This window comes from Hyaena hyaena, unplaced genomic scaffold (assembly GCF_003009895.1).
Source record: "Hyaena hyaena isolate Hyena2069 unplaced genomic scaffold, ASM300989v1 scaffold_707, whole genome shotgun sequence".
Taxonomy (NCBI): Eukaryota; Metazoa; Chordata; class Mammalia; order Carnivora; family Hyaenidae; genus Hyaena; species Hyaena hyaena.
The window spans coordinates 44675-70432 of NW_024081342.1; the positions used below are offsets into that span (position 1 = coordinate 44675).

The 25758-nt window shown below is 41.4% G+C and overlaps 1 protein-coding gene across 2 annotated transcripts; it reads left to right on the forward strand.

Moving 5' to 3' along the window:
* The first annotated feature begins 807 nt into the window (after window positions 1–807).
* On the forward strand, window positions 808–6991 carry CTLA4 (cytotoxic T-lymphocyte associated protein 4). 2 transcript variants are annotated; one of them, XM_039217701.1, is made up of 4 exons: window positions 809–1035; window positions 3609–3956; window positions 4392–4501; window positions 5799–6991. In XM_039217701.1, the coding sequence occupies exons 1-4, from the start codon at window positions 927–929 to the stop codon at window positions 5901–5903; spliced, it is 672 nt and encodes a 223-aa protein (XP_039073632.1). In that variant the 5' UTR covers window positions 809–926; the 3' UTR covers window positions 5904–6991. The 2 variants fall into 2 exon arrangements, with proteins under 2 accessions (XP_039073633.1, XP_039073632.1); XM_039217702.1 differs by lacking the exon at window positions 4392–4501 and having other exon boundaries at window positions 808–1035.
* The last annotated feature ends 18767 nt before the right edge of the window (window positions 6992–25758 follow it).

The following is a 25758-nucleotide window of genomic DNA, read 5'->3' on the forward strand; positions in this document are numbered from 1 at the left end:
TTATTGAAGTATATGAAAACTCCTCAGTCTTAAGGGAGGCAGTCCCCCGTGCTTAGTATTCTCTTAGAGGATGAACATTTGTCCTGTGTACAGCTCTCATACTTTTAGGAACTTCAGTCATATTTAACCTTAGTTTTTGGATTTTATGCTTGAAAAATTCCCTTTAGGGAAAAAAAAAAAGTCCATCTTCTTATGGAAGAATCTCTTGGATCATCTTGGCTGACATTTTCTGGAATGTCTCCAACTTTATTTTGTCTTTGTTAAGGCTTTCAAGAGTACCCCAATTCTTTCCTAATTTGCAAACCAGAAGCAAAATCATTCATTTCTTGGGATTTTAGTATTTTCTCTCAGCACACTAGAGCTTGGAGAAAGAAACTCTTATTTGTAAACTTGCCAGAGATGGTGAATGCAGAGCTTTTATTAATGATGTCTACAGACTAATGCTATGGTTGGGTCAAGGGCTCAGAACCAGCAGCTTAATAGTTTTGGAGATGTGAATGAAGTGAATTGTGTGGTAAAAGATGCCTAGATAGTTGGACATAATTGGGACTTAGGGAGACTCCTGCACTCCAGGAAATTCTCCAAGTCTCCACTTATCCTCAAAGTGAGCAAGAAGCTGCAGTTTCAAATTGAGTGCATTTTCCATCCATGGATTGGCTTGTTTTGTTCAGTTTAACTTTGAGTGTTTGAGGTTATCTTTTCGACGTAACAGCTAAACCCACGACTTCCTTTCTCGTAAAACCAAAACAAAAAGGTTTTCTATTCAGGTACCTTCTGTGTGTGCACATGTATAGTACATACCTGGGATCAAAGCCAGCTATATAAAGTCCTTGATTCTGTGTGGGTTCAAACACATTTCAAAGCTTCAGGATCCTGAAAGGTTTCACTCTGCTTCCTGAAGACCTGAACACTGCTCCCATAAAGCCATGGTTTGCTTTGGATTCCGGAGGCATGAGGCTCAGCTGGACCCGGCTTCTAGGACCTGGACCTGTACGACTCTATTTTCTCTTCTCTTTATCCCCATCTTCTCCAAAGGTGAGTGAGGCTTTTGGAGCATGAAGGTGGAGGAGGTGTTTCTCCCACCTGGGTTTCATTTCTTTCAGCAGTCAAGGGCAGTGATTTACAACAAAGCCAGAAGCTAAAGGTAAAAAAACTCCAGACTCCTGGCTTGGATAGCTCTGTATTCTCAGGCAGGAAGGGGACAGCTGGCAGCAGCAAATGAACAGAGGTATAGCTCATAGCAGAGTCCCAGGCACTGGCCAGGAGCTTAATAAACACATCTGAGTTGGTTTGGGAGACAAGCAATTTCATATTCTTCTATATATTTGGGAGAAAATACTGTAAAGTTAAATGACTTAAGAGAGGAAAGATATCCACAGTGCTTAATATATTTGAGCTTGGAATCAGGGTAAGCTCAAGATTTTCCTTTTTAAAAAATATTGATTTAAGCAAATCATATAAAGTTTCTTTCCTTCCCAATTTAAGATTTTAAGATCCTCTAATTCACTTTTAGAACTGAATCAGCTTATTTAAAATTTAAGCCTTCTTTACTCAATTCAAAGTTTTAAGGTCTTCAGCCAATTCTATAAACTAGCTACCCAATTATTTAAAAAATGACAGCAGTTTGAAATTGTAACACACACACACAAGAAAGAAAGAAAGAAAGAGAAGAAACAACACCATCAGTCTGCTTAGCCTAAGACACTTAATTGCCACCTGACCTATCTATGGATTTCAGATGCAGATTACCCAGTTTTCAGATGAAATAAAGCTCTTTAGAGAAGATTCCAGGTTTGCTATATATAAAATGATGAGCATTCTCATGAATTTCAACCTTATCTCTCTCTGGACCATCTCAGTTAAGAAATCATGTGGTTTGTACAAAATATCTTAGATGTTGAAAAGGTATTTGATAATTAAATTATTACCAGATAAGAAAAATTTATATACATTTTCTTATTCTACATGTTTTGAACACGTAAAGATGAAATATTCTTAGAGTATTTACTTTGTAGAAGATTTATCTCAACCTGTAACTGAGGTTCTCCCATTGAAAAATCGAGTGTGACAAGATTTAGTGGTGATAATTGAGAACATGCCTGGGGTGGGGGGAGGGTAGGAAACTTGGTCTTTAGGCTTAGCATCAATATGATAAAGATTATTGAGTGCTCATATGGTCAGGTTATAATGGCGGCTCCCAGGAGTTTATAAGCCAAAGGTGGAAACCGCAGGAGATGTGATTAGTGTGCAAAAAAACTTAAAAAAAAACTTTAATACAGGGTAGAACTTGATTAAATACTGCAATGGAGTCATAACAGTGCAAAGGATGCTCAGAGGATGCTCCAAAGATGCTCTGATAGACAGAGATGAGGGTTGGGGAAGAAGACTGTTATCTAGCCAGCCAGGGCTGCTGGATTAATTCTAGCAATGGCTGCTACCATGTTGTTCTCTCCTTTGAGGACAGATGTTGTCCAGTTCAGGTACTTGGGAGAAAAGACTAGTGATAGAATGATTTCTATAGTCATTTATACATAGGAAGAGGTGTCCCAGAAGCTCAGGCTGGAATGATAGGTTGGGATTGGATCATGGAGGACATGAATGCCACTGATTTTATTTGGTTTGCAATCAATGGTATGTAAGTCATCAAAATGTTTGAGCAGAATTAGTGACATGGTTCATCCAAGTTTTGAGTGTCACTTGTATGATCGACTGGAGAGGGGCTGAGGTAGTTATGAGAAGGTAGTTTGACATGAAGCTACTATTTTTTAGATGATGCAAGCCATTTTGAATGGAGGGCTGGCTTCCCATATCCTGTAGAAGCCAGAGGGAGAAAGAACAAAGGAGCACGAGAGTGTTCAAGTGAAGGAGAGAGAGCGGCGGAAGAGGTGGTGGTGGCGGCAGGGGAAGCCCACAGAAGTTAATAGCAGGGTTGCCTCAACCTAGAGAGGAAACGACCTGGTGCCCTCTGCTCTGTGGCTTCCTTCATCTAGCAGCATCCCTCTGATAATAATATTAGGGGAGGTGTCGGCCGGCACAGTGACCTGGGGCTCATCAACTCTGTGGCTAATAAAGGTAAAGGGCCAGGTAAATGTAGGCAGAAGTTTGTGAGGTATGCATTCAGGGGTAAGGTGAGATTCTGTACCTCAACCTCTAAAATGATAGTTCCTGTTGTTCTGTGATAACTTTAGAGTATCAGAGGTGGAAGGCACTCTGTTCTTGTCTGATCTAATCCCTTCTTACTGCATGTGAGGGGAAAATGAAGTCTACAGGGGAGGCATGACTTGCCCCAAATCACATATTTCATGGTAGGGCCTGGCTTTCAGTTTGTCACATCAATGTTCTTCCTGCTACAACCAACTGCCTTCAAGAAACTGTCTGATAAGGAAACACCTTCATGGAGATGAGCTGGAAGACAGATGAGTGATGGAGAGGATGAGTAGGGGGAGAAGGGAAGGGATGAAGAGTATTGGCTGAAGGGAGAGAAGGACTCAAAGGTGAAGCTGGACGGTGCCCATCAAAGATCAACTTTCCTCAGCCAGAGATTTTGCCTGAGCCTGGTCGTGGGGGAGCATGAGTTCACTGAGTTCCCTCTAATTTTCCCTTGTTAGGGATGCATGTGGCCCAGCCTGCAGTGGTGCTGGCCAGCAGCCGAGGTGTCGCCAACTTCGTGTGTGAGTATGGGTCTTCAGGCAATGCCGCCGAAGTCCGAGTGACGGTGCTGAGGCAGACTGGCAGGGAGATGACTGAAGTCTGCGCTGCGACGTACACAGTAGACAATGAGCTGGCCTTCCTAGATGATTCCACTTGCGCTGGCATCTCCAGTGGAAACAAAGTGAACCTCACCATCCAAGGGTTGAGGGCCATGGACACAGGACTCTACATCTGCAAGGTGGAGCTCATGTACCCACCACCCTACTATGCAGGCATGGGCAACGGAACCCAGATTTACGTCATTGGTGAGCAAACCCATATCACTAAGCCTACACCTTTTGCATTGCTGTCTTCTTTGCGTGAAAACAGTTTTGTTTCTCAATATCAGGTGGTTCATTTTTAAGATTATGGAAATTCTTTTTCAGAGTTCTTTGGCATACTGCATGGTAGTCTGGTTAATATGGATGGTGACCCAAACAGCATTCTGACTAAAAATAAAATGGGTTGGGGATAGTGGTTTTTTTCTACTGGAGGTTGAGGTACTTACTCTGGAGTGATAAGCTTTGTGAAATTTGGCTTTGGGCCTTTGATAAGACATTCCTGTGGAAGTGGTCGCCAGTATTCAGACTTACCTATGGGTGGACACCAGGTCTGGAAGCTCTTTTTTCACTAATGGGAGGAGCAGGGCCCTGAAGTTTAAAGAGCGTCTCAAGGAAGCTGTGCTTTGTCTTCTGTTGCAGATCCCGAACCTTGCCCAGATTCTGACTTCCTTCTTTGGATCCTTGCAGCAGTCAGTTCAGGACTGTTTTTTTATAGCTTCCTTATCACAGCTGTTTCTTTGAGCAAAATGGTGAGTGCAATGCTGACAACACACCCCTTGTGGTGGGGATGCCTTCAGTGATAGCAACTGACCGAATGATGCTGTTGAGTTCAGTTTTCTGGAGATGAAGCAATAAATGAAGAACAGTGGTAAAGGAAGGGCAGTGGTAAAGAACACGCTAGAACCCTTGGCATTGGCCTTTGAGGTTTCAGGATGACTAACATTTTAGATGAGTGTGTTTGACATTGAATGTTTGTGTGCTTCTGAACAGGGTTTCAGTTTGAGTAACCATTTGAACAACACGGGGCAGCTGTTTTGCTCTTTATCTTCAAGACAATTGTACCTAATAATCCTGAAATGTAAGATTAAGTTGGACGAAATGCTTCTATGAAAGACCACTGGATGGATTTTATTCTCCCCCTTAACGTCCCTGTACTTTACTTTGAAACCATCTCTTGGTGCCACCCTGCTTGTGCCTTCCTTGTCCAAGCTGAAGCTGTCCCCACAACACCTGTCCAGGGCTCGCTCTTACTCAGTCTGCTCAAATGGGGAGTCTTGCCCTCCCCTCCAGCCCAGTAAATGAGAATACCAGGTTTTATTTATTGCAATTGTTGGTGGAAGAGATGGAAATATGGAATCAGGCCTCCTGTCAGGATTTCTTTCTGATGGTTCTTTTCAGCCACCTCTGTCTATGGCTGGCTTTTGTCAGCACGAACTTCTCCACACTGCTTCTCTTCATCTCCCTGGCTTCCTTTCTTCCTCTCCCTCTCCTTCTCTCCCTCCCTTCTTCCCTCTCCTGATTTCTGTTCCCTCACCGTATTCAACCTTAGATTGCTGTAGATTCTTCTTACCTCATTTGCTAGAAACTGCCACATGGACACAGAATCTCAATTTGCTGAGGTGATAAAAAAAAATGGGCACTAATATGGACAAAAAGTAATAAAAAGTATGTGAAGAGTGGGGTTGAGAAATACAGGTCTTAAACAGAGTAACTTAAATTTATTATCAAGCTCCCCCCCTCACAGATAAGATGTAGTCAATCACCATAGGCATTTGGGGTGTCCTTTTTAGCTTTCCCCAAGTATCTTTCTCCTCTCTTGCCATCAGGGAAAATGATTGCCATTTTACATCAATAGTGCAGAGTTATTTACCTAAAGTGAGTTATAATAGCCGAATCAAGAAAATCTCCTAGGGCTTATAATTTTGTATGCAGTGAACATTCATTTTTCAATGGGGTAGGGACCCAATATTTGGTGAGTCCTATTATAGCTAGAAATGGCTTCTGCATTTCTCAATGATAATTATTCTTTTTTTGTGTGTTTGGCAGCTAAAGAAAAGAAGCCCTCTTACTACAGGGGTCTACGTGAAAATGCCCCCAACAGAGCCAGAATGTGAAAAGCAATTTCAGCCTTATTTTATTCCCATCAATTGAGACACCATTATGAAGAAGAAAGAGCATTTTCCAATTTCAAGGAGCTGAGGCAATTCTAACTTTTTGCTATCCAGCTATGTTTGCTTATTTGTGTATTTTGGGGGGTGGGTTCATCTCTTTTTAATATGAAGCTGGATGTGGAATCCAGATGAAGTGTACTACAGTTTGAAGCAAAGGTGCAGGAAAACAGAGCCAGGGTGTCTCTGTCACATTAGATCCAATTTTAGTAAAAGCATCACTTGGGAGCAATGTGGGATGCAGTCTTATGCTGTGGGATGAAGGATACAGGTTAGGGGGTGGTGCTGTCCAAAGAATACAAAAGAAAAGAGTTAGGGAAAGGATGATATTGTACACACTTTGTATTTACACGTGAGAAGTTTATAGCTGAAGTGATGTTTTCAAGTTAAAGTTTTGTGCTGTGTTATTTTTCTTAAATGTGGAATTACATGAAGACTTTAAAAATACTCACATGGCTATATTTTAGCCAGTGATTTCAAAGGTTGTATTGTACCAATATGTATTTTTTTATTTGATAGTATTGTGCATGGGGGCCACATGAGCTTTTGTGTATTTGCTGATCGTTTCAGTATAAACACTATATGGCAGTGTCTTCCCACCATGGGTTCAGGGGAAGTTTTATGGAGGGGCTCAGGACACTAATACACCAGGTAGAATACAAGGTCACTTGGTAACTGGCCTGGAAACTGGATGAGGTCATAACTGATTCTTATAGGCATGTTGAGCTGAATTGGTGTTGACATGTGCTTTGGACTTTTATGTTAGCTCCTTTCAAAGGTTTGCGAGGGAGTCCAGACTGGTGTATCTGATGTAACTCGATAGAACACCAACCTCAAGAAAATGGCTCACTCCAGGGGCCTCGTAGATATGAACTTCAAGGAAGTTCTAGTTTCACGAGGGCCCAATTCCTAACACATGGTTAATGCCATGGACAGAAAAAAGCAGCAGATGGCAGAATGGGGTGATGAAAGTTTCTAAAAACACTGTTGGTGTTTTTTAACTCACTATTTTCCATGAAAATGCAACAACATGTATAATATTTTTAATTAAATAAAAATCTGTGGTGGTCATTTTCCAGACTTGTCTTTACCTTCCTTATATTTGAATACTGTGTTTGAGTTTGATTTTAATGGATTCATTCGGCTGTCAGTGGAGTCTCCATTATTAGGAATATTGGGGACAAACTGACAAAAATGCAAACAATGCTTCATGAGTCAGCTGTCCACTAGCCATTACCTGCAAGCCATTCTTGGAAGGAACTCCTCCTCTGTCCTTTTGATTTTTTTTTACGACTATTTGAGATACAAAGGGGTTAGCACAGATACAGAAGCCTTTATAAGTCACACAGCATTCTCTTTAGTATAAGTTCTCCATCTCCCCTTTTTTGAGGAGACTTTCTCAGCCTCAGCTTGGCTCCTACAGTTGCCATGGCAACTCCTCTGTTGTCTATTGTGTTCCTCACAGCCATTTTGATCTGCTTCCAAAGTAAATGGAGCTTTTCCTTGTGGCTTCCAAATGGACTATTTCACAAATGTGGGGAAAACATAGCCGTGGTCCTGTGTTTTGCCAGCAGCTGCAGACCTGGGCCTGACCCACTGAGCCCTCTGTGATTCTTGGTTAACCAACGTGTGGCCTCAGTCTGCTTGATTTCCTCTCAAGGTTTCTTATTCTTCACCTCTATATTCTGTTACTGTCTTGTGAAATGATTCTCAGTGTGGCCAGGGACCACCTGTAACTGAATCAATTGGGTCACTTAGTAAAAATGTTGATTCAAGTGCTTAACCTCAGATGCACTGAATTAGAAGCTTGGGTGATAGGGCCAGGAGTGTGCTTACCAGCAAGCTCCCCAGTGCTTCTTATACTCATCAAATGTTGACAGTCACTGTGCAGGCAGCCCCCTTCCTTTCTTCCTACCCATAGCACTCTCTCTCACTCTCTCTCTCTTTTTCTCAGCAGGTGCTAACAAATGGGACAGCACATAGTGAGAATTCCATAAAGATATTTAAAACAAAAATGAATAGGCCTTTCAAAATATGTAGTTGCAGTTACCTAGAAAGAGCTCCTATTAGGTCAAAGACCGTACTTCTTGCTCTCTTGGACTTTGATTGGACGCCATGAAGAAACACACAATTGAGAAGCCCCAATGGATAGAGTGATACTATTTCTACTTTAAGTGTCTTTAGAGAGAAAATTCTTTTCCATAGCTGATGGCAAATTGAATGACAGAGAGGGCCTTAGATGAAGGACCTCTCAGGTATCTTTCAGACAACATTAGACCATGGACTACTTTACATAAGCTTAATACTGAAATTCTGCCATTAGCTATTGAGTTAAGCATTGCCCTCTCTATTTAGTATCGGTTTAAAAAAATCTCCTTAACTCAAAGAAGTTTCCTCTGGGGCAGAGGAAAGAGCAAGAAAGGCTGGGACCTGGGCTTCCGCTGAAAGTGGAGATAGAAAATGTGGGGGTTTCTGGGTATCAAATGAAAGCCTCTTCCAATCCCCATTTTCTTTCTGAGGATAGATTCATTGCCCCCAAATCAGAGGACCAACTTTTTCATGGCATGTCAAACTTCATCACTATTTCCGTCTCTGGCACCAGGGTCCTGGGGAAGCCCACAGACTCCACTTATCTCAATAGGGCTTGGTTCACCATGGAGAGGAAGGCTGGGTACCATAACACTTCTCCCTAGAACCACTGCTCCCAGGTAGGAATGTGGATGACAAAGGGAACATGATAGAGCTACCAGCTCTGTCTGGATCAGCCTCTACTCCAGCATTTCCCAGTACATACCTCTGCTCGCCTCTCTTCTTCCACCATGGCACTCTCATTTCTGCTACTTCCTGTTTCTTTCTCACCTCCAAATATCTTTGGCCCTTATTTTCACATCCAAAAAGATTCATCTCAAATTCTTCATTCAGCATAAGATTTGCTGACACTTCAAGCCCACGTTGATCTCTCCCCTTCTGTTTCATAGCTATACTTGGTTTCATCTCTAATAATTTCAAGTGTCAAGTCTTCTCTCCCTAGTGTCAGTGGGAACTTATCCAAAATAGGAAACAACACACCTTTAGGCACACAGAAGATGCTCAAATCAACACATTAAAAAGTTGGGAAGCTGGGACATTTGGGACTATGAGAGGACAACTGCCTTCCATGTTTTCTTGCTCTCAGTCCAATCTCTTTCCCATTTGACCAGCAGAATTATGTAGGGGTCAGTCTATCACTTGGCTTCAACCTTGAAGATTCTGGAACGTGAGCTCCAGCTGGCTGCCCTGTTTCACACATTTCACTTTTATCTCAATCCAGTCTTCCAAACATTTTTCTTTTTTCTTCTTTCGAGAGGGGAAAGGAGATGAGTCTCATTGTTACTGCCTTTCTTTCTTTTTTTAAACTGTAGGTTGTTGCTAAAACAGACTATATTTTTATACTGTGTCTGAGCCTTCTTCCATTCCACCCTCACAGTTGACATACAAGTTACTTGGGACAGAACTTGCAAAATGTTGATGTCACTGTGCTGTTAACTGGAACAAAGCCAGTTAAGAAGCTTAAGAAGTTATAAATTTAAGTTATTGTTTTGGGAGGTCTCAAAGCAAAAGAGAAAATGGCTTTCTCTGGAAAGTTATTCCCATTGCTTCACTTCTCTTTTGCACCTGGTTAGATGTGTGACTCAGCCGCCCTGGGGGCCTTGTTTTATTTATTTATTATTTTTCCCTATCTTAGGTCAACTTTCTCTGTTCAGAACAAAAAGACGACACATTCTATTGATGGAGAGAGTAAATATTTTTTCCTTTTTCCTTGATGTGACTTTGGCTGCAGGCTGGGATAGGAGTTTGTAGGTTTGTAGGAGTTTGTAGGTTTGCCAGATTCAGCCAACCCCCCACCAAACAAAAAAAACCGCAAACCCCAAAAACAGGATGCCTTATGTTTGATCTGACAACCCTATCAGCAGGAAAGTTAATACCTCTAATGTGGTGTGAATAAAATGTGCTGGAGACCTTCCGCAGAAGTTTCTGGGCAGGAACAACCTGAGAATGACTGCTGTTTCAATTCTAAGACTCTTGCCTTCGCCTTCCTGTTCCCGTTCCTGAGCATGTGTGGGACTGATGCTCAGTGTTTCTGGGGGGGGGGGGCAACAAAAAGGGGGCAGCTATTAGTTTTCTAAACATTTTTCTTAGAAGAATTCAACCCACTCTGATCTAAATGGTCAGAAGTCTGACATTCAGACCCTTCTTGGAAATCTTTGCCTTCCTGGGTACACTCTGCCATAGGTATTCTTGCATTTATTGCATTTGGTAATTATTCAGTGCATTTAGAAAAAATGAGATTGAGGTGCCTCAGGCCCAGAGCTTCTAATTTATAAGACTGGAGACAACACCTAGGGATTTTAATTCTCCAGCAAGTCTTTGGATCATACTTTCCGAAGTCCTGGTCTAACTCAAGATCCTACCATCAAGGATGATTAAGACTGGAGAAGGGACTTGGGGGAATTATCTTTACATTTCAGGAGAAAATGAGGCTCAACGGCATCAGGAGACTTGTCCAAGGTCCCAGAGGAAGGCAGTGTTTGAACCAGGCTGAGAATCAGGTCTCTATATTTTCACATCAAGGCTGTGCAGTGGGTGACACTATGAACCTGTCTGCCCAGGGGCTGTGTTTTTCAGGCTGCTTCAGAGTGTCACCATCACCATTCCAGCCTGCCCCCCAAAAATCTGCTTTTCCTCTCACCTCCACCCCAGCTGCTCTGGTAAGCCTTTGTGTGATCGTCACTGCTGTTTCCCATCTTGGCTGTATCTTTCCTAGCTCTCCCTTAATTTTCCAGGGCAGTAGCAAGAGAGTCTCAGGTGATGCAGCCTGTCCTCAGCAAACCTACAGAAGAATGCAGCAGAGGAAAACAGAAAACAGAGGAAAATTGCACTGCCAAGAGTCCACCAGGGAAGCCAGCAGTATGCTGAGAAAGCTTCCAAATTCTGTGGGAAATCATGTAACAACCCAGTGAAATGATATGTGCTCTTTTTATCACACACAATCAGGTTGCCATAGCAACCAACAGTGTTTTAAAAACATGATATTAGTCCTACAAAAGAATCTTATCTAGTCGAACAAAAAGAGGAGGCTCTCTCTGGGAGGAATTGTAGGAAACATTTGAGGAGGCAATTTTGCATTTTAGAAAGTGACACAAATGATTTCTCATGAACAGCACTTCTCTGAGGATGTTTCCTTCTTATTGCTTCACCTTGATGACATTTTAGTGTGTGCTGCAGTCATCCCACTTTAGCTTATTTTTCTTTCTACTTGTTGAAAATGAATCTTGCTTTCCTTCTTTGTAGTTAACTTGCAACTCAGACAAGATCTCTAGTTTCCTGTGAATATCTTTTTGCCCCTGGCACATCAAAATGACCTCTAACTAAGGCTGGACATTGAAGACAGGAACCTTGGATTTGTGAAGGAAGAATAGCATTCTCCAGTATTGCTCTACTGTAGAGGAAGTTGCCATGGTGGCTATACTTCATGAGGTCCTTATTTAGAATGAAGAGGGAAAAGAAACCAACTTGTGAAGCCATAAACACCGCGTGGGTATATATTGGCCTAAGTAATTCTCAGGAAATTTCTGCAGAGGAGGGACTGCTAGCATTCTCATTTTACAGAGGAGAAAACTGAGGTTCACAAAGGTTTTACTACTTTTGATGTTATTACCAAAGGCACATAGCTAGTAAGTGGCAGAGTTGGGATTAGAAATGATGGTAAATTCCAAAGCCCACATTCTTTTTGAACAACCATATCTTAATTCTGGGGGTTACCTGTGAAAGGAAGATGGCAACATGGAAAGTAAATGGGGATTGGAGTGCTAGGGAAGTAAAACATGTATCATGGGGTCTACAAATGGATGTCAGAATAAGTAAATATTCTGGATAAATGTTTGAAAAGATTTTTTGAAGGCCTTCACTATAAGATTAGCTCTAGCAGCTGAATTGTAATCAGAGAGAGAGGAAAACAGGAAATCGAAGACATGTAACAGTGGACCGCTGGTTTGAATCCACAGTTGTAGCAGTAGCTGATTTCCCGTTCACGGGTGCTGAAGTTAAGTATGACAACATTGCTGGCTGATCACAGGTGTTATAGCTTCTCACTCGGAGAGGAGAGAAAACGGAAACCATTTTTACAACCAATGAGGAGTGTTGATCTTCATGTAACTGTAGAGTGTGCCCTGAAAATGGGATCATTCCACATTCAAGACAGTCGGGTCATAGAAGGCAATGACCAGTGGAAGTCAGTAGGACCTACCTTGAATGTATCCCCATGCCCCTGGAATGGGGTTGGTTTGTGAAAGAATAATAATCAGTCTGGAGCAGAAGGGGAGATTGGGGGTGAGAGTAAAGAGAAGGGAGAGTCTCTGAGTTGAGGATGAGGGATGCTGGAAAATAATAACAAGTCTCTTTGAGGAAAAGAAAAATAGAGAATGAAAGCAGAAGTCAGGGGCCTGAGGATCTTCCAGAGGGCAAACAAACTGGACCAGAATTCTGGGATCAAAATTATAGAGCAGGCCCCAAAGTCACAGGCCACATGAAAGAGTAAGAGATGCCCAGGTCAGAAGAAGGGGAATATCTGGCCAAGGTGGTGACAGAGGTAGCTGCATAATTTCTACCAGATGTTGACGTGTGGGAGCATCTAGGCCCAGAAACAGAAAAAGACTTTCTCTGCCAGGAATGGGCATTAAAGGCAATGGTTCCACTTTGGATGGATGGTAGTGGAGGCAGATGTGTGTAGTGTGAGGATAGGTACTGCACAGAGGTAAAAGCTCGTTATGAGAGAGCAGCAGCAAGGAGTATCACAAAGTAACTGCTGAGTACGTTGAGCCTGCGCAATGCCAAGTAGTGTGGATTGTAGTTGTGCCAACTTGAGTATTTATAGCGTTTGTAATCTGTGCATGAGAAGATGGTTCAAGGAGGGCATGAAAGAGGTCTTCAAGATGTGAAGGGCTGTCATATGTAAACAGAATTAAATTCACTTTGTGGGTTTTCTGGAGCACTTAGCTCCAGTGATCCACAGGGACACATGATAGAAAGAGGGATTAGCATGATTTTTCTTCCTATATGAAGACATGGGTTCAGCTCAGGGAGAGTACATTTTATTGGGTCATACATATTGCAGATTGGCTCAAGGCAGGCCTGCTGAGTCCTCATCAACATCAGCTGCTGGGGAAGGGAAAGGATCAGGAGATTGGGTGGGGTGGGGCGGTGAGGAAATAGACCTGGTTGAGGAAGTAGCCCCTGCTGGGCAGGCAGCCCTCCTATGGACCCCAGCTGAGACCTGTGATGGGTTAGGGCTCCATTCAGGCAGGTGGTCCATAGATATTAACTTGGCAGGTGAGCACCATGGCATGAAGTGTTATGGTAGGAAATACCCAAAGCCAGATGGTCATTGCTATTCTGGAGGGTCAGCTGGTTCACATTAAGATGCCTCCAGCCATTTGGGGGTACAGGGATTAGGATCCCATGCTTGGGGATGGGAGCTAGGAAAGGTGTCAGGAAGAACTGGCCTGCTGGTCAAGTAAATGGAGGCCAGAGTCCAGTTGAACTTCATAAGTCAAGGAGGACCATATTTTCTTGGAGATCTTGCCTAAAGGTATGATCATAGACTAGGTCTGGGATTAACTGGTAGGCCACTGATCCAAGGTATCACCCTAGAATCCTTGTCAGCACAGTTCTCTAGGCAATTATATTCATAACACATGTCATTCAAGATGTTATTGATAACCCTCTTCTGCCTCTTCCAAGACACAGCTCCAGTGTTCCTTCCTCTGGAGAGCCTTCCTAAACTCTCACACTGGTTATCCTTCACCATTCTAGTCCCTCCCCCATTTAGCTTCCACCCCTTTGCTGTATTGTTTGGCTCACTTGTGGGCAATAGTAAAGTTCTTCTTACATTTGTCTACATAAACTTTAGATAGGAAGATATGATTTCCAGTTTTGTTAAATAATTTGCTCAAGATCTCATCACAGTAAGTGGCAGAGGGATTTGAGTTCAAGTCAGTTCAAGGTGTGTCTTTCAGCACCTTGGGACTAGCTTAGGTAGGAGGGGAACAAGGCTGCATTTGTGAGCATAGACAGACATATGAAGAATTCCATGGCTACTCTGGAAGCAGAGTCCCTACCTCCACCCTAAGTAATGCATCTTCTTTGATGCATTATATCCACTGGGATCAAAGTAGTGTAGATGAATTTGACTTTTGACAGCCACCCTAACACCTTTATTCAGTCACAGCTGTACTATCTCTTACTTGGCTGTCTAACATACAAATTTTTGCAAATTAGATGTATTTATGCCTAGCGAAACTGAATTATTTTATAATCACACTCTCTGGAAAAAAAAGAGTCAATGGAAATTTTTAATAAAAAAGACTGTGGTAGAAACAATTTTAAGTCATGAATTGGAAAACATGTGGCAAAATCTTTATCCACTAGACTGCGACCATCTGTGGAAATTCATTAGGTAGTAAATCAGATACACGCTAGTTTTTTCTGTTTGCAGAACCTAACAGAAACCTAATTGAAAACCACACAGCAACATCGTAAAACCAAATGTGATGTCTATTCCCTTCAAAGTCAAAATGCATGCGCAATGTAAAGAAAATAATTTGCTTTGTCCTTGAACAAAAGATCTTTCTGTTGGTATTTTTATTAAATACTGCATTTTTCCAAGAGATAATTAAGAAAGGAAATATAATATAGACCCACCCTAGGTCTAACTTAAATTCAGAAGTGATGATAATAGAGACAAAGGTGTAATGGACAAGGTTAGCCTTACTTTGCTTATATTCTAATATTTGAATATTTTCCTGTGCATAGATTTATAGGTCTGTGTTCAATTCCTTAAAAATACTGGTTACTAGTTTTTCCACAGAATCATGAAGATGAATGCAGAAAAACTACTTCATTTGAGAAGAGAACATGCCTGTGTTACTTGGCCTGTGGACAGGAGGTGGGCCAAGGTGACCCTCTGGGGTCCTATGGGGTGAAGTGCCGCATCTGTACTTTGGAGCCTTGTTCCCAAGGAAATGCCTGTGGAGCCCTGAAAAGCAAATTGTCAAGAGCAAGGGGACCAGTAGTCCTTGTTTAGAGAGCTAGGAGGCGTCGATTCTGTTCTTGACTTGGCCCAGCAGGTTAATATTTCTGGGGTATGTACTGTTTGATGGTTACCAGGTCACTCTGCTGATTGCTCCAGCCCCAGATGAACACTCATCTCTGGAACTTATTCTTGTGCTGTTTTGTACCGATGCAATTTAACTCTCTTACGTTTTCATACATTAATATTACTATCTCTCCAAATACATAATGAATTCCCTCAGGGACTTCTTTTACTTGATAGAGGTAGTGTGGAGGAGAGGTTAAAGCATGAGCTCTGCTGTCTGGCAATTGGGGACAATCCTGGTCAATACTGTATGTCTCTGTTTCCTCATCCATAGAATGAGGTTGCAGATTAAAAGCGTTGGTATATGCAAAGGGCTTAGAATGGACCTGGCACAGGCTAAACACTATATTATGGAGTAATATACATAGTATGTGTATTGCTACAGAATGCTTTTTTTTTTTTTTTTTCTAGGAGAGAGAGAGAGAGACAGCGTGAGCAGGGGAGGGTCAGAGAGAGAGGGAGTCACAGACTGAAACAGGCTCCAGGCTGTGAGCTGGCAGTCAGCACATAGCCCGACGCGGGGCTCGAACCCACGAACCGCGAGATCATGACCTAAGCGAAAGTCGGACGCTTAACCGACTAAGCCACCCAGGCGCCTCCAGAATGCTTTTATTATCTCTTCGTGACCCCCCAAAATACTGAGTAGACTGTCTGGCATAGGAAAGTTCTATTTTTCCAGTTTGTTGTTGTTGTTGTTTTACCTTTCGTTCATTTCCCCTTCGGCAAATATTTGCTGGCAAATGGAGCCTTTGCAATAAGATATGCACTGGTTCAAATGGAGATGCTCATTTTAATGTAGATGCTGGGTGACTGAATTTACAAAATCCACTGATTATTCTTCTCCAAACCTATTCTCTATGCTTCCTTCCCTACTCTTTGGGGAGAAGCTGACCTAAACGGACTCCATCACCTATCTTCCTTGCTCTCTGGCATTCAGTTGATGGAAGGCACCAGCAGGTGATGGGAGTGACTGGGGCATTTCTTCCAGTCAACCCTGCTTTGACATAGCAACTAGGGTAGTAGTTGTGTCCTTCTCTCACTACAGCTCTGGTTGGGTGTCTCCTCCTGGTTTCTTGCTCTCACTGAGCTCTCTCTGATCACTATTTTTTCCCTTTTCCTTAAGCCCTAGGGAAAGTAAAGAATTTTTTGCTGTTCTGGTTGCTGGGATTTCAGCATCCGTTGTTTTCCTTTAACCCCGTCCACAACTCTGTAAATAGTCCCTTTATTCCAGTTTCTGTAGGTGAACCATCAGAGGTGAATTCTGCTTAGGATCTCTGCTGAGATCCTAACTGATATATCACATATCCTTGGAAATGTCCCCTTGCATGTAGATCTCTATTTCCTCCCTTATAGCATAAGGGGGTTGCGCAGAAGATCTCCAAGTTCCCTTCGGTCTGAAAGCCTACAGTTATCATTAGAATTCAGAGTAAACTTGATAAACTACAGAGGTTTTCAGATACAAACAAGATGAATTGCAATCAAGAACAAGTGTAGAGAAGCATGCTTCCAGGGGGTGGGTGGGAATAAATGATAGAAATGCCAGGTGATTAATGCCTGGCTGTGTGCAAGTACATGAGCAAAAAGACTCAGGGATGAGTAAGCAGTACATGATGTGGCTCAAACTGAGTAAATCTGGGGGATATTCATAGAGCATGATCTGTAGGAAGTGCAAGGCAATCTGTCAGAGTAGCTTGTTACCGCACAAATCAGACCTGGGTGCTGTGATTTGATTTAGCTCACTAACTTAAAAGACAGGAACTTAAGAGAAAAGAGACCCAAAGTTTGATTGGAAATGAAAAATGGCTCATACAAAGATCAATTTCTTTTTTTCCTTCTATTTTCCTCCCTTTGTTAAGAGCCTTAGGGTAGAATTAAGAAGCACTCCTTATTCATATGAAAGGACATCTCAAGTCCCTGTGGCCTGGACACGAACTATGTTGAGCAAGTTGCATCTTGAATAATTATGAGTATAATCCTAGACATCAATTATAAGCATCAGGGATTTGTTGTCGTTAATGGGTTTGTCAGTGCTGGTGTTAGGGTATTGAAATATTTTCTTTTCGCTCTTCCCAGGTTTTCAGCTGTAACAGGTTGGCATTGAACAGTGACTGGCAAAGAGTAGGTTTTCAATGAATATCTCTGGTGGAATGAGTATCTGATTGAATATGAAAAAGGGGCTAAGCACTGAAGAAACTTAAGATCAGTATAAAGAGAAACCTTCAAAAGGTTGGAGGGCGTTTGCTTACTAGGTAAGAACCTGTCATCTACTTCTCAGGGAGGGATACAAGAATACATGCATTCTGGAATTCTACGTATTTTAAGAACAAATCTCAAGCACAAAATTCCATTAACTGATTCCTCAAGTGGCTAGAAGCGGACCTGTGTTGCGGTACATGGGAGGAGGCAGAAGCCCACAGGCCTCCTTGGTGGATGACTTGGGGAGGAAAAGTATGTCACCCATAAAGGGACTACCTAGTGCCATGTCTGGGTGTTTTCCAAATGTTGGTTTCAAAGCAGAATATTCAGTTATTTTAGAGGAGAACCGTTTAAATTGGTCTGTTCTGCATTTTGATGCTACACTCAGTTCCTTTTGGGTGGTAAAGGCCCGAGTATAGTGCTTATTTCTAAAGCAGGTCTCTTAAAAATGCCACCTTGGTTTCACGATGGGTTCACAAGGAGAAACTGAAAAGGTTATAGTGTCTAGGAAGGAAATACTGTTCAGCAATAAAGATGACCAGCTCTGAGTCCCAGACCCAGTACTATTTGGTTGCCATTTTCACGCAAGCCTTTTAACTTCTCTGAGTGTGACTTTTCTCAATACCTTCCGTTTGAGGAATACATTTCTTTTTTAAAAGCATTTTCATGTACATTGCTGAAATGTTGTAGTGAGGAAATGGTAGTTCTTTTGACCATTATAACTGCCCTAAGATGTAGGTAGTGCCAGGCCAGTCAGGACTTATTTAGATGAGGTCAAGGCTTAGGGATGTTAATTAACTTAGTTTAGCAACAGAGTCATATGAGGCCCAGACCTTCTTACAGAATGTTTTTACTGTTCAATCTATTTTCAGCTATTTCTGTGACATATTTGTAAAAGAACATAAATGTTAATATAAATATTGTCCCATAAGATTGAAAACAAGCAAGTAAAATTCAACAAAGTCTGTTTTCCTAGTACTTTCTTACTAGAATGTTAATTTTTATTATAGAACAAAAGGAAAGTCATGTGATTTGTAAAATAATGCCCTTCTTTCCTCCTCCTCCCCACCCCTAAACCTCAGAGTTCTGCTTTCTGGAAAGAACTCAATACATAAGCTCCACAACCCATTAGACTCTCGACAAATTAGACCGCACACTCGGAACAGTAAGAATGGGTTTAGTGAGGTGTGCTCATCAAGAGAGGAAAGAAGCACAATTCATTTCTGAATTGGTTATCAAATTCTTCTTGTAAGTGACACCATTGAAACTGCCAATTGGCTTTGCAACCTGCTGAGTTTATATTTCTACATCTGTGAAAGCTCAGCAAATGAGCCCTTCTCAGCAAAGCAAGAGGGTTTCGCCAGCAAGAAATTTGATGAGGTGTTGTACCCTGTGGCCAACCATTTCTCAAGAGACCTCTTTCTGTTTCACCCTATTGAATTCCTTTATGATTGACAGGCAGCTTTACTCATTACTCAAATTTTCCTTCATGTTAGTTATCTCTTTAGCAAATCTGGTCACCGCAATACTTTTTAAAAATACAGTCACATTACTATTATGGAATCATTCAACACTAGTGCTTGAAGAGACTCAAATCATTTAGCCGAAAGTCCCTTCTCTCATTCTATTTTCCCATGTTGAACCCTTATCAGGTGAGCCCAACAATCCCCTTTATTTATGTTGAAACAATCCATCAGGAAGTACTCTTCAAGTTCTTTCCATAGTACCATTCAAAATCTTAGGCTCCCAACATCACAAAATGATGCCCTAACTTAAATGAGAAGGTGTACTAAAAACTCTGATAACAAAAACATTCATTTCCTCCGAGCAGGAGGATTTGTCTTGTCATTTTTAGCATAATGGAGATGAACAGAAGCATGATTCTGACCTTCATAGAGGTGAGGTGTCATGTGAAGGTCTATCAGTGTTTGAGGAATAAAGAATAGGAGCTCATCCACTTTGCCTCAGTCTTGGGGTAACTTTCTACTCTTTTGGTAACTACACCTTTCCTAAAGATGTTCTGAGGAGTATGATGTGTTTAATATTTGTGTAGGGGGCAAAAACATTCAGAAAAAAATGTTATATGCTTAATTTTTTTTTTGTCTGGGTGTTTTCCTTCCTTCCAGACATTATAAGTCTGTTTCAAAGACACACTTCTAATAACAGAACAGCTACAGCTACATGAATAAACACATTGTCCATTGAAGAGAACACCATTCAGACTGCTGAAAACAGAGCCAAGTTAAACAATAGGTGCATAGAACCAGTAGAGTGGCATTTTGCCACTTAATGAATTACAAGAAACAGATGTGAGGTGTTTTTTATTTTATTTCTTTTACAGGGATGCATAGCTTGAACTTGTCACATTTGTCAAGAATTAGCAAAAGGGACTTCAGATTCATGATTCAGAGAAAAGCCATGAATTCATTTCTGTATACACTTGCATTTGGTGATCCTATCATATGATTTGATGGCTTTTTTCAAAGACCCACTATAATTGGAGATACCTAATGCTTTTGCTAGGTTGGGGGTGGGAAAATGAGGAATTTGCTTAGTACCACTTATGGTCATCATATTAGGCCATAATATCATTCTCCACACATGGAACTTATCAGTCATTTTCTTACAACATAGTAGAGTGGGAGTCTGTCCTAACAATAATTTCTAGCTGGGAATTGAAGCATCCTTGCTATAGAAATCTGCTGTCTATCCCTTGGTAATCTATTTGACTTCAAGTCCTAGTAGAAGAGAAGAGGGGAAAGAGAGAAGAGAGAAGATGACCACTGGTCAGTTCTGTTGAGACTTAGCTATGCTCTTAGACTCACTGGAACAGCTTCTGCCAGCAATGCTATACCCAAAAAATCTTTAGCCACCTTCTCACTGATTAGTATCTAGTTGAAGAGCCCAAAGTTGTTTCTGTCCAGCTGCAGAGTCAGCATTTTCTCCTGTTGCTGGTAGGTTGGTAGAGAGGACTTTCTCAGACTGAAAATGGAGGGATGGCTTCTGGATCAATGGGGGGTATGCTTAGATTCAATTGTTATAAATAGGAGTTTCCTTTTGGTGGGTGAAGAAACGGTGAGTGAGGTGAGGGGGATCACAAAGGCTGCCCTGTCCAAGAAACTTCAGGGAAAATGATAGTGAAATCACAAAACTAAGAGAAGACCCTGACAAATAACATGTAATTAACCAACAGGTTCTAGAATAATTATGATTATAGTCATTGAAAATGGCACTTCTACAATATTGGCAAGTGGGTTTTTTTGTGTGTGTTTGCATGTGTTTAAGAAAAAGCCCCTGAGAGTCTTCAGGGATAATAATTTACAAATATTTAGAGATGGCTATGCACCAAGACTGTTTTGAAAACTCAACATAATTTAGTCTATTTTCGTAAGATGAGGTAGGAACTATTGTTACTTTCACTTGGAAGATCAGAATTGGAGACGTGGCATCACATAGATAGCTAAGGTCTGTGTAATTGTGTGGACATTTAGGGAAAGGGGAGTATTTCAAAGATAGAGCAACTAATTTCCAATGACCTAATTAAGCCTGTGGAAGAGAATCTAGGCTAGGTAATCTGAGGGCAGTCCTATCCTTGCCCCACAACCTATTTTCAGATTTCTGACTTGTTAGAAAATCTTGGGTCCGTAACTTCTGCTTTTCAAGTTGGGGTTTGAAACTTAGAGACAGGAGGTTCTTATTAGTCATTTAGTTTCTAAACAGTCCTTTGCATTCTACTAGGAGTAGAGTGGATAGTGAAAATTGATCTCACTCCTTCATTCTTTTTACCTTGGGTTTAATGTATACCACTAAAATCATCTGTGCAGGGAACTAAATGTAGCTAGGACTTAAAACTTCAGTAAGGAAGTCATTCACATCAGGGTTGATATTGAAATAAGACCCAGTATCACAACCTTGCCATTTGTTTGAGTATTAAAATCACATCTCTTCCCTGTTTTCTTGCATTATACTTCAGATTCCAAGTCCCATTAGAAAACATGTTTTTTAAAACAAAGAAAGCAACAAAACAGGATTTGTGGGTGGTGAGCTGGTACTTTTAAGCAGTGACTATTAGAGATTTGAAATGTGAAATCATTTCACTTTCATATAAGAAGAGATATAGAAGCTGTTGTTTGAAAGTCTGTCTTAGCCGGGAGGAGACAATCTTCTGCAGCAACAGACAGAATCCAATATGGCTGCCATTCATAAGCTGTCTGATGCCTTTGCTAGGTTTTACCCTGTACTTCCAAGTAGGGCAGTGGTTATTATTCAGCTATTACTCAAAATACAGAAATCTCCTTCCACATTATCAGAAGGGAGAGGTTTAGGGATACTTTTGGCAATGTGAACTATAATGTTAAAAATAATGAAGACCTAGGGCTCTTGAAAGGCTATTTTCCATTTCAGTTAACACCTGTGCATGCTTGGTAATAGCACAGCTGCCAAGGGTGAACTTCTCACTTCAAAACACAGCATCCCAGATTTCACAGTGGTCTTAGAGCTTCAAAACTATTAATGCTTTTAGTTCCTATAAGACCACAGAGAGGAGCTATCTGCCTCCCAGGTAAGTTCTCTGGTGAAAATGATTGAATTCTTACAGGCTAGATCTTTGGAGTAATCTGAGAAAGTGGATCTGGAAAAAGCTTAATAAGGGCCTAACTTTAGGTCACATTTTGCTAATTTGAATAGTCTTCTTTCTGTATTCAAACTAGCGCAATAAAATAAAGGAAGGGGGATGTGTTAGTGCTTCATTATGTATGCTGGTCATTTAGATAACCAGCTAGCCAGCAAGAAATATTCATAGAGGCTCCTGTTTGCCATGCATTGCTCTAGGTGCTTTAAAGGGCGCCTAGTTTGCAAGAACTTCTTAATGAATAATAATTGGATTCCCCAGGATTTTGGTTAATTATTACTGGAGGTACTCATATAAGGCAATGTAATATGACATTCTATGGATGTAGAGCAGGGATAATGTGCATTTCAGTTCATTTTATTCATTTTAGTAACTCAATATCAGATTTTGATTTTTGACTGCACACTTCATTCTGCTAGGCTAGTGGAAAGAACTATTAACCTCAGTCCTTTCTGGGGTTTCCCCATCTCTCCCCAGGATTGTGTCATACTCTTGTATCTTTCAGTGTTAAGACACTGGGGTAAGCTGTCATCAGGCCCTCCCACCTCTCTCCAATTCCATTGTTTCTGTCTTCATCACCCTTTAGGAATAGTGGCTCTCAGCCACTCCCATGCTCAGTTTGGGGCAGGCAGACCTTGGGTGAGGCTGTCTCCAATCCCTTCAGCATGTGTGCATCCTATAGCCATTCCCTTCTTTATCTAAGGTCTTGCTGTTTTCCAGACACTGGCACCAGAATGAAGTATAGGTACTCTCTGCTCTCTGGCCCACCTCTTTCTCCCCTAGACACCTGGGGGAGTGTCTTTAGGGGTGAGGGAAATCCTCTGTTCAGGCTCTTTTGATAGCTTCCCTTTCCCTAAGGACATTTGTTAGAGAAAGACTAATGGGAATAGTTCTGCCTTTTTCTCTGCCACATTCTAATTGTTTAGGTTTGGATGGCTCCACTAGAATAGTGGGCAGTGATTAAATGGCCTGTGGTGAAACTGGAATGTAGGATACTTTTTGAGGGGAAAGGGGTAAGTAGAAAGAAGAGAGATAACACTTCTCTGAAGTCATTTTTCCTCCTACTTTGTGAAGATAGCACTAATACTCTGAGTCAGTGATTCACAGATTGTTGGAGATCATATAGTTTTATCATTTAATTTTCTAAAGGATGGAAAGCTTATAAAATTTGCCCCCAATTGTCTAGTCCATATTTAGTTCCATGGCAAGAATGGAACCAAGCTCAAGCATTGGGTCCTTTTGTGTTCTCTAGAACATTCTTATATATTACAAAGCTATTCAACAATTAGGTTATTCTAAGGATAAGATAAAGCTGAAAAAGCACATCTTTATCAATGACAATGCAACATTTAGTGGGTTTCAAGATAAAACCCTTTGCCAATATAACTGTTCCTGGCAGTTTATTTCCAGGAACAGAAGATGTCATCTAAGGACTTGGATCGCACACAGTGAATCACCATTATATTCTCAGGCTCAGAAGCCCAGGCCAGCTGCATGGCCAGATGGCTCACTGGTCCCAGTGGGCCTATCCTTCTGGCCTGAGAATTAGAAGCAGATCAGAGGGAGAGAGAGAAAAAAATTATAGCCAGTGGCTGCTGCAACTCCAGCTGTTGAAGTGATTCCAGACATGAGCACAATGATGTTCTGGCTGCCAGAAGAATAACACGTATTCTGGTCAGAAAGACAACTGGCAAGGATCTGATGATTTGTTTCAATAAATGTGTTGTGTCATGAGTACCCAGAAGATGAGTGAAACTCATTTGGATTCTTTTCTTCAGTATTATTCAAAGGGGTGTATTTTGTGATTTTGTTTAGTTTGCTACTCCAAGTATGGTTCATGAACCAGCAACATTGGTGTCACTTGGTGTTAGAAATGCAGAATGTTGGACTCCACTCTGAACCCAGTGACTCAGATTCTGCATTCTAAACAAGATCACCTGGAGATTTGCATGCACTTTAGGATTAGGAAGCATTGAAAGCAGACAAAATCAAGATGTAGGACTGGGTCAATAGGATTGGGTTGCAAGTTTGTCTGTGGACAGCACTGAGGAATGCAAAGAAGATCAGATTGAGACATGAGACCTGGTTCTAGACCCTATTCTGCCACTTTCGCTCCGTGTGATCCTGGGGGAAATCATTCCCTTTCTTTAGGCATTGATTTCCTCTTTTTTTAAAATGGAAGAATAGCATCTGACTTATTTACCCAAGGATTGTGATGAGGATGAAATGAGATACAACACCAAGAAAGTGATCTGTAAAGTAGAATGCACTTTTCAAATGCAAACAGATGAAAATTGTTGTACTTGCTCAGATGTATCTAAAATAGAATTCGGGCTCTTTTGACTTTTGAAATTAGTCATAGGACATTTAAATCATTATGATGAAAACATATGTGACCAGAAAGAGCAGCCCATGAATCAAGGAAATATATCCTCTGAGCCACTTTCCTCAGATGAACACAGAATACTGACTCATAAAAATGGATACAGTTAAGGCACTGTTTATGAAGTTAGCAGTGGTTCTTGGGCCCAAGGTGTTCATTACAACCACCTGGGGGATCTTTTAAAAACTATTGTTGCTTGGATTCCAACTCAGACCAGTTGAATTAGAACCACCAGGGCTGGGATGCAGGCGTTATATTTTAAAAGCTCCCCAGGTGATCCTAATGTGTAGCTAGGGTTCAGAACCACAGATAAAGTGCTCATTAGAACAAGTTGCTTTATGAAATTGAACATTTCTTGTCATGGCCAACTGTGGAATAAAACTAGGACAAGGAAATAGTTCTGTATTTCCTCCTTCATGTTTCCAGAACTTCTCTTAAAGGAATTCATTTTAAAATGTGAACTTGGAGAACTGAGAAAGAAACTAATGATCTCATTTTACAGCACCAGAAACTCACATGAATATAAGACATTCTTTGGGTTTTCGGTTAGGATGTGATGTGGTCAAGTTGGGCATCACAGTTCTGGGTTATTAGGTTTTATCGCTGATAGGTTTCAGTCCTTATAAGAACTAAGGAATGGACGCTTAGACCAGAGGAAGCCCAGCAAAAAAGGGAATATTAGGAAAAGACGGAGGACTGTGAACCAGGAAGGAAGATCCATTGAAGATTATCCAGCATTATCTGGGATGGCCACCGTAAGTTACTCTGAAGCCAAATAAACCTTCTGAGGCCTTGTGTTTCTGTTCTGGGTCACTGAGGAGATAGACTCTCATTCAGCATTCTTGTTTCTTCACCCCAGGGACCACCTCTTTTCTGACTAGAGCTTAGTTTAGCCAAAGATGTGACTGACCTTTCTCACACCATTCCCAAGGAATGTGGTCAAAAAGACTCCATCTTTTTAGTATAAGCCAGTTCCTTAAGATAGACGTGCTATGCCAAGAGGAGGAACCAGAGTATAATGGTTAGATAGTCTCTACTGTCTAAACTTCTTTGTCTTCTGAAGCATGAGACATGGTGACATTGGCTTTGTGAAGCACCATTCCCTGTCTCATGTGTACACAAACAGGGATTTACTTCATTCAGTGTCCTCTTCCTGAACAGCCTTTGCCTACCCCTCCAAATACCCATTAAGGCTGAGATGTACTTGGCCATCCTTTGTCAATTAGCTTTAGCAGGTCTTTCTGGTGAGGACCTCATCCCTTCATCCATCATCTGAACCTTGCTGGCCGAGAATCAGATACTTCATTTTGTCCCTTTTACAGCCAGTGCTGGTTCATGGCACAAAACACACTGGACTTAGACCATTCAAAACACAGGTAGCACATATGTGCTTTCCTGCTAAGCGTTATTAATTTAACCTCTCTCAGAGATCTTTT

Excerpts from the sequence above, each read along its gene's own strand:
- CTLA4 (XM_039217701.1), top strand. The coding sequence starts at position 927 with ATGGTTTGCTTTGGATTCCGGAGGCATGAGGCTCAGCTGGACCCGGCT. Across the intron at positions 3,957-4,391 it reads AACCCAGATTTACGTCATTG|ATCCCGAACCTTGCCCAGAT; the intron begins GTGAGCAAACCC and ends CTTCTGTTGCAG. Across the intron at positions 4,502-5,798 it reads CTGTTTCTTTGAGCAAAATG|CTAAAGAAAAGAAGCCCTCT; the intron begins GTGAGTGCAATG and ends TGTGTTTGGCAG.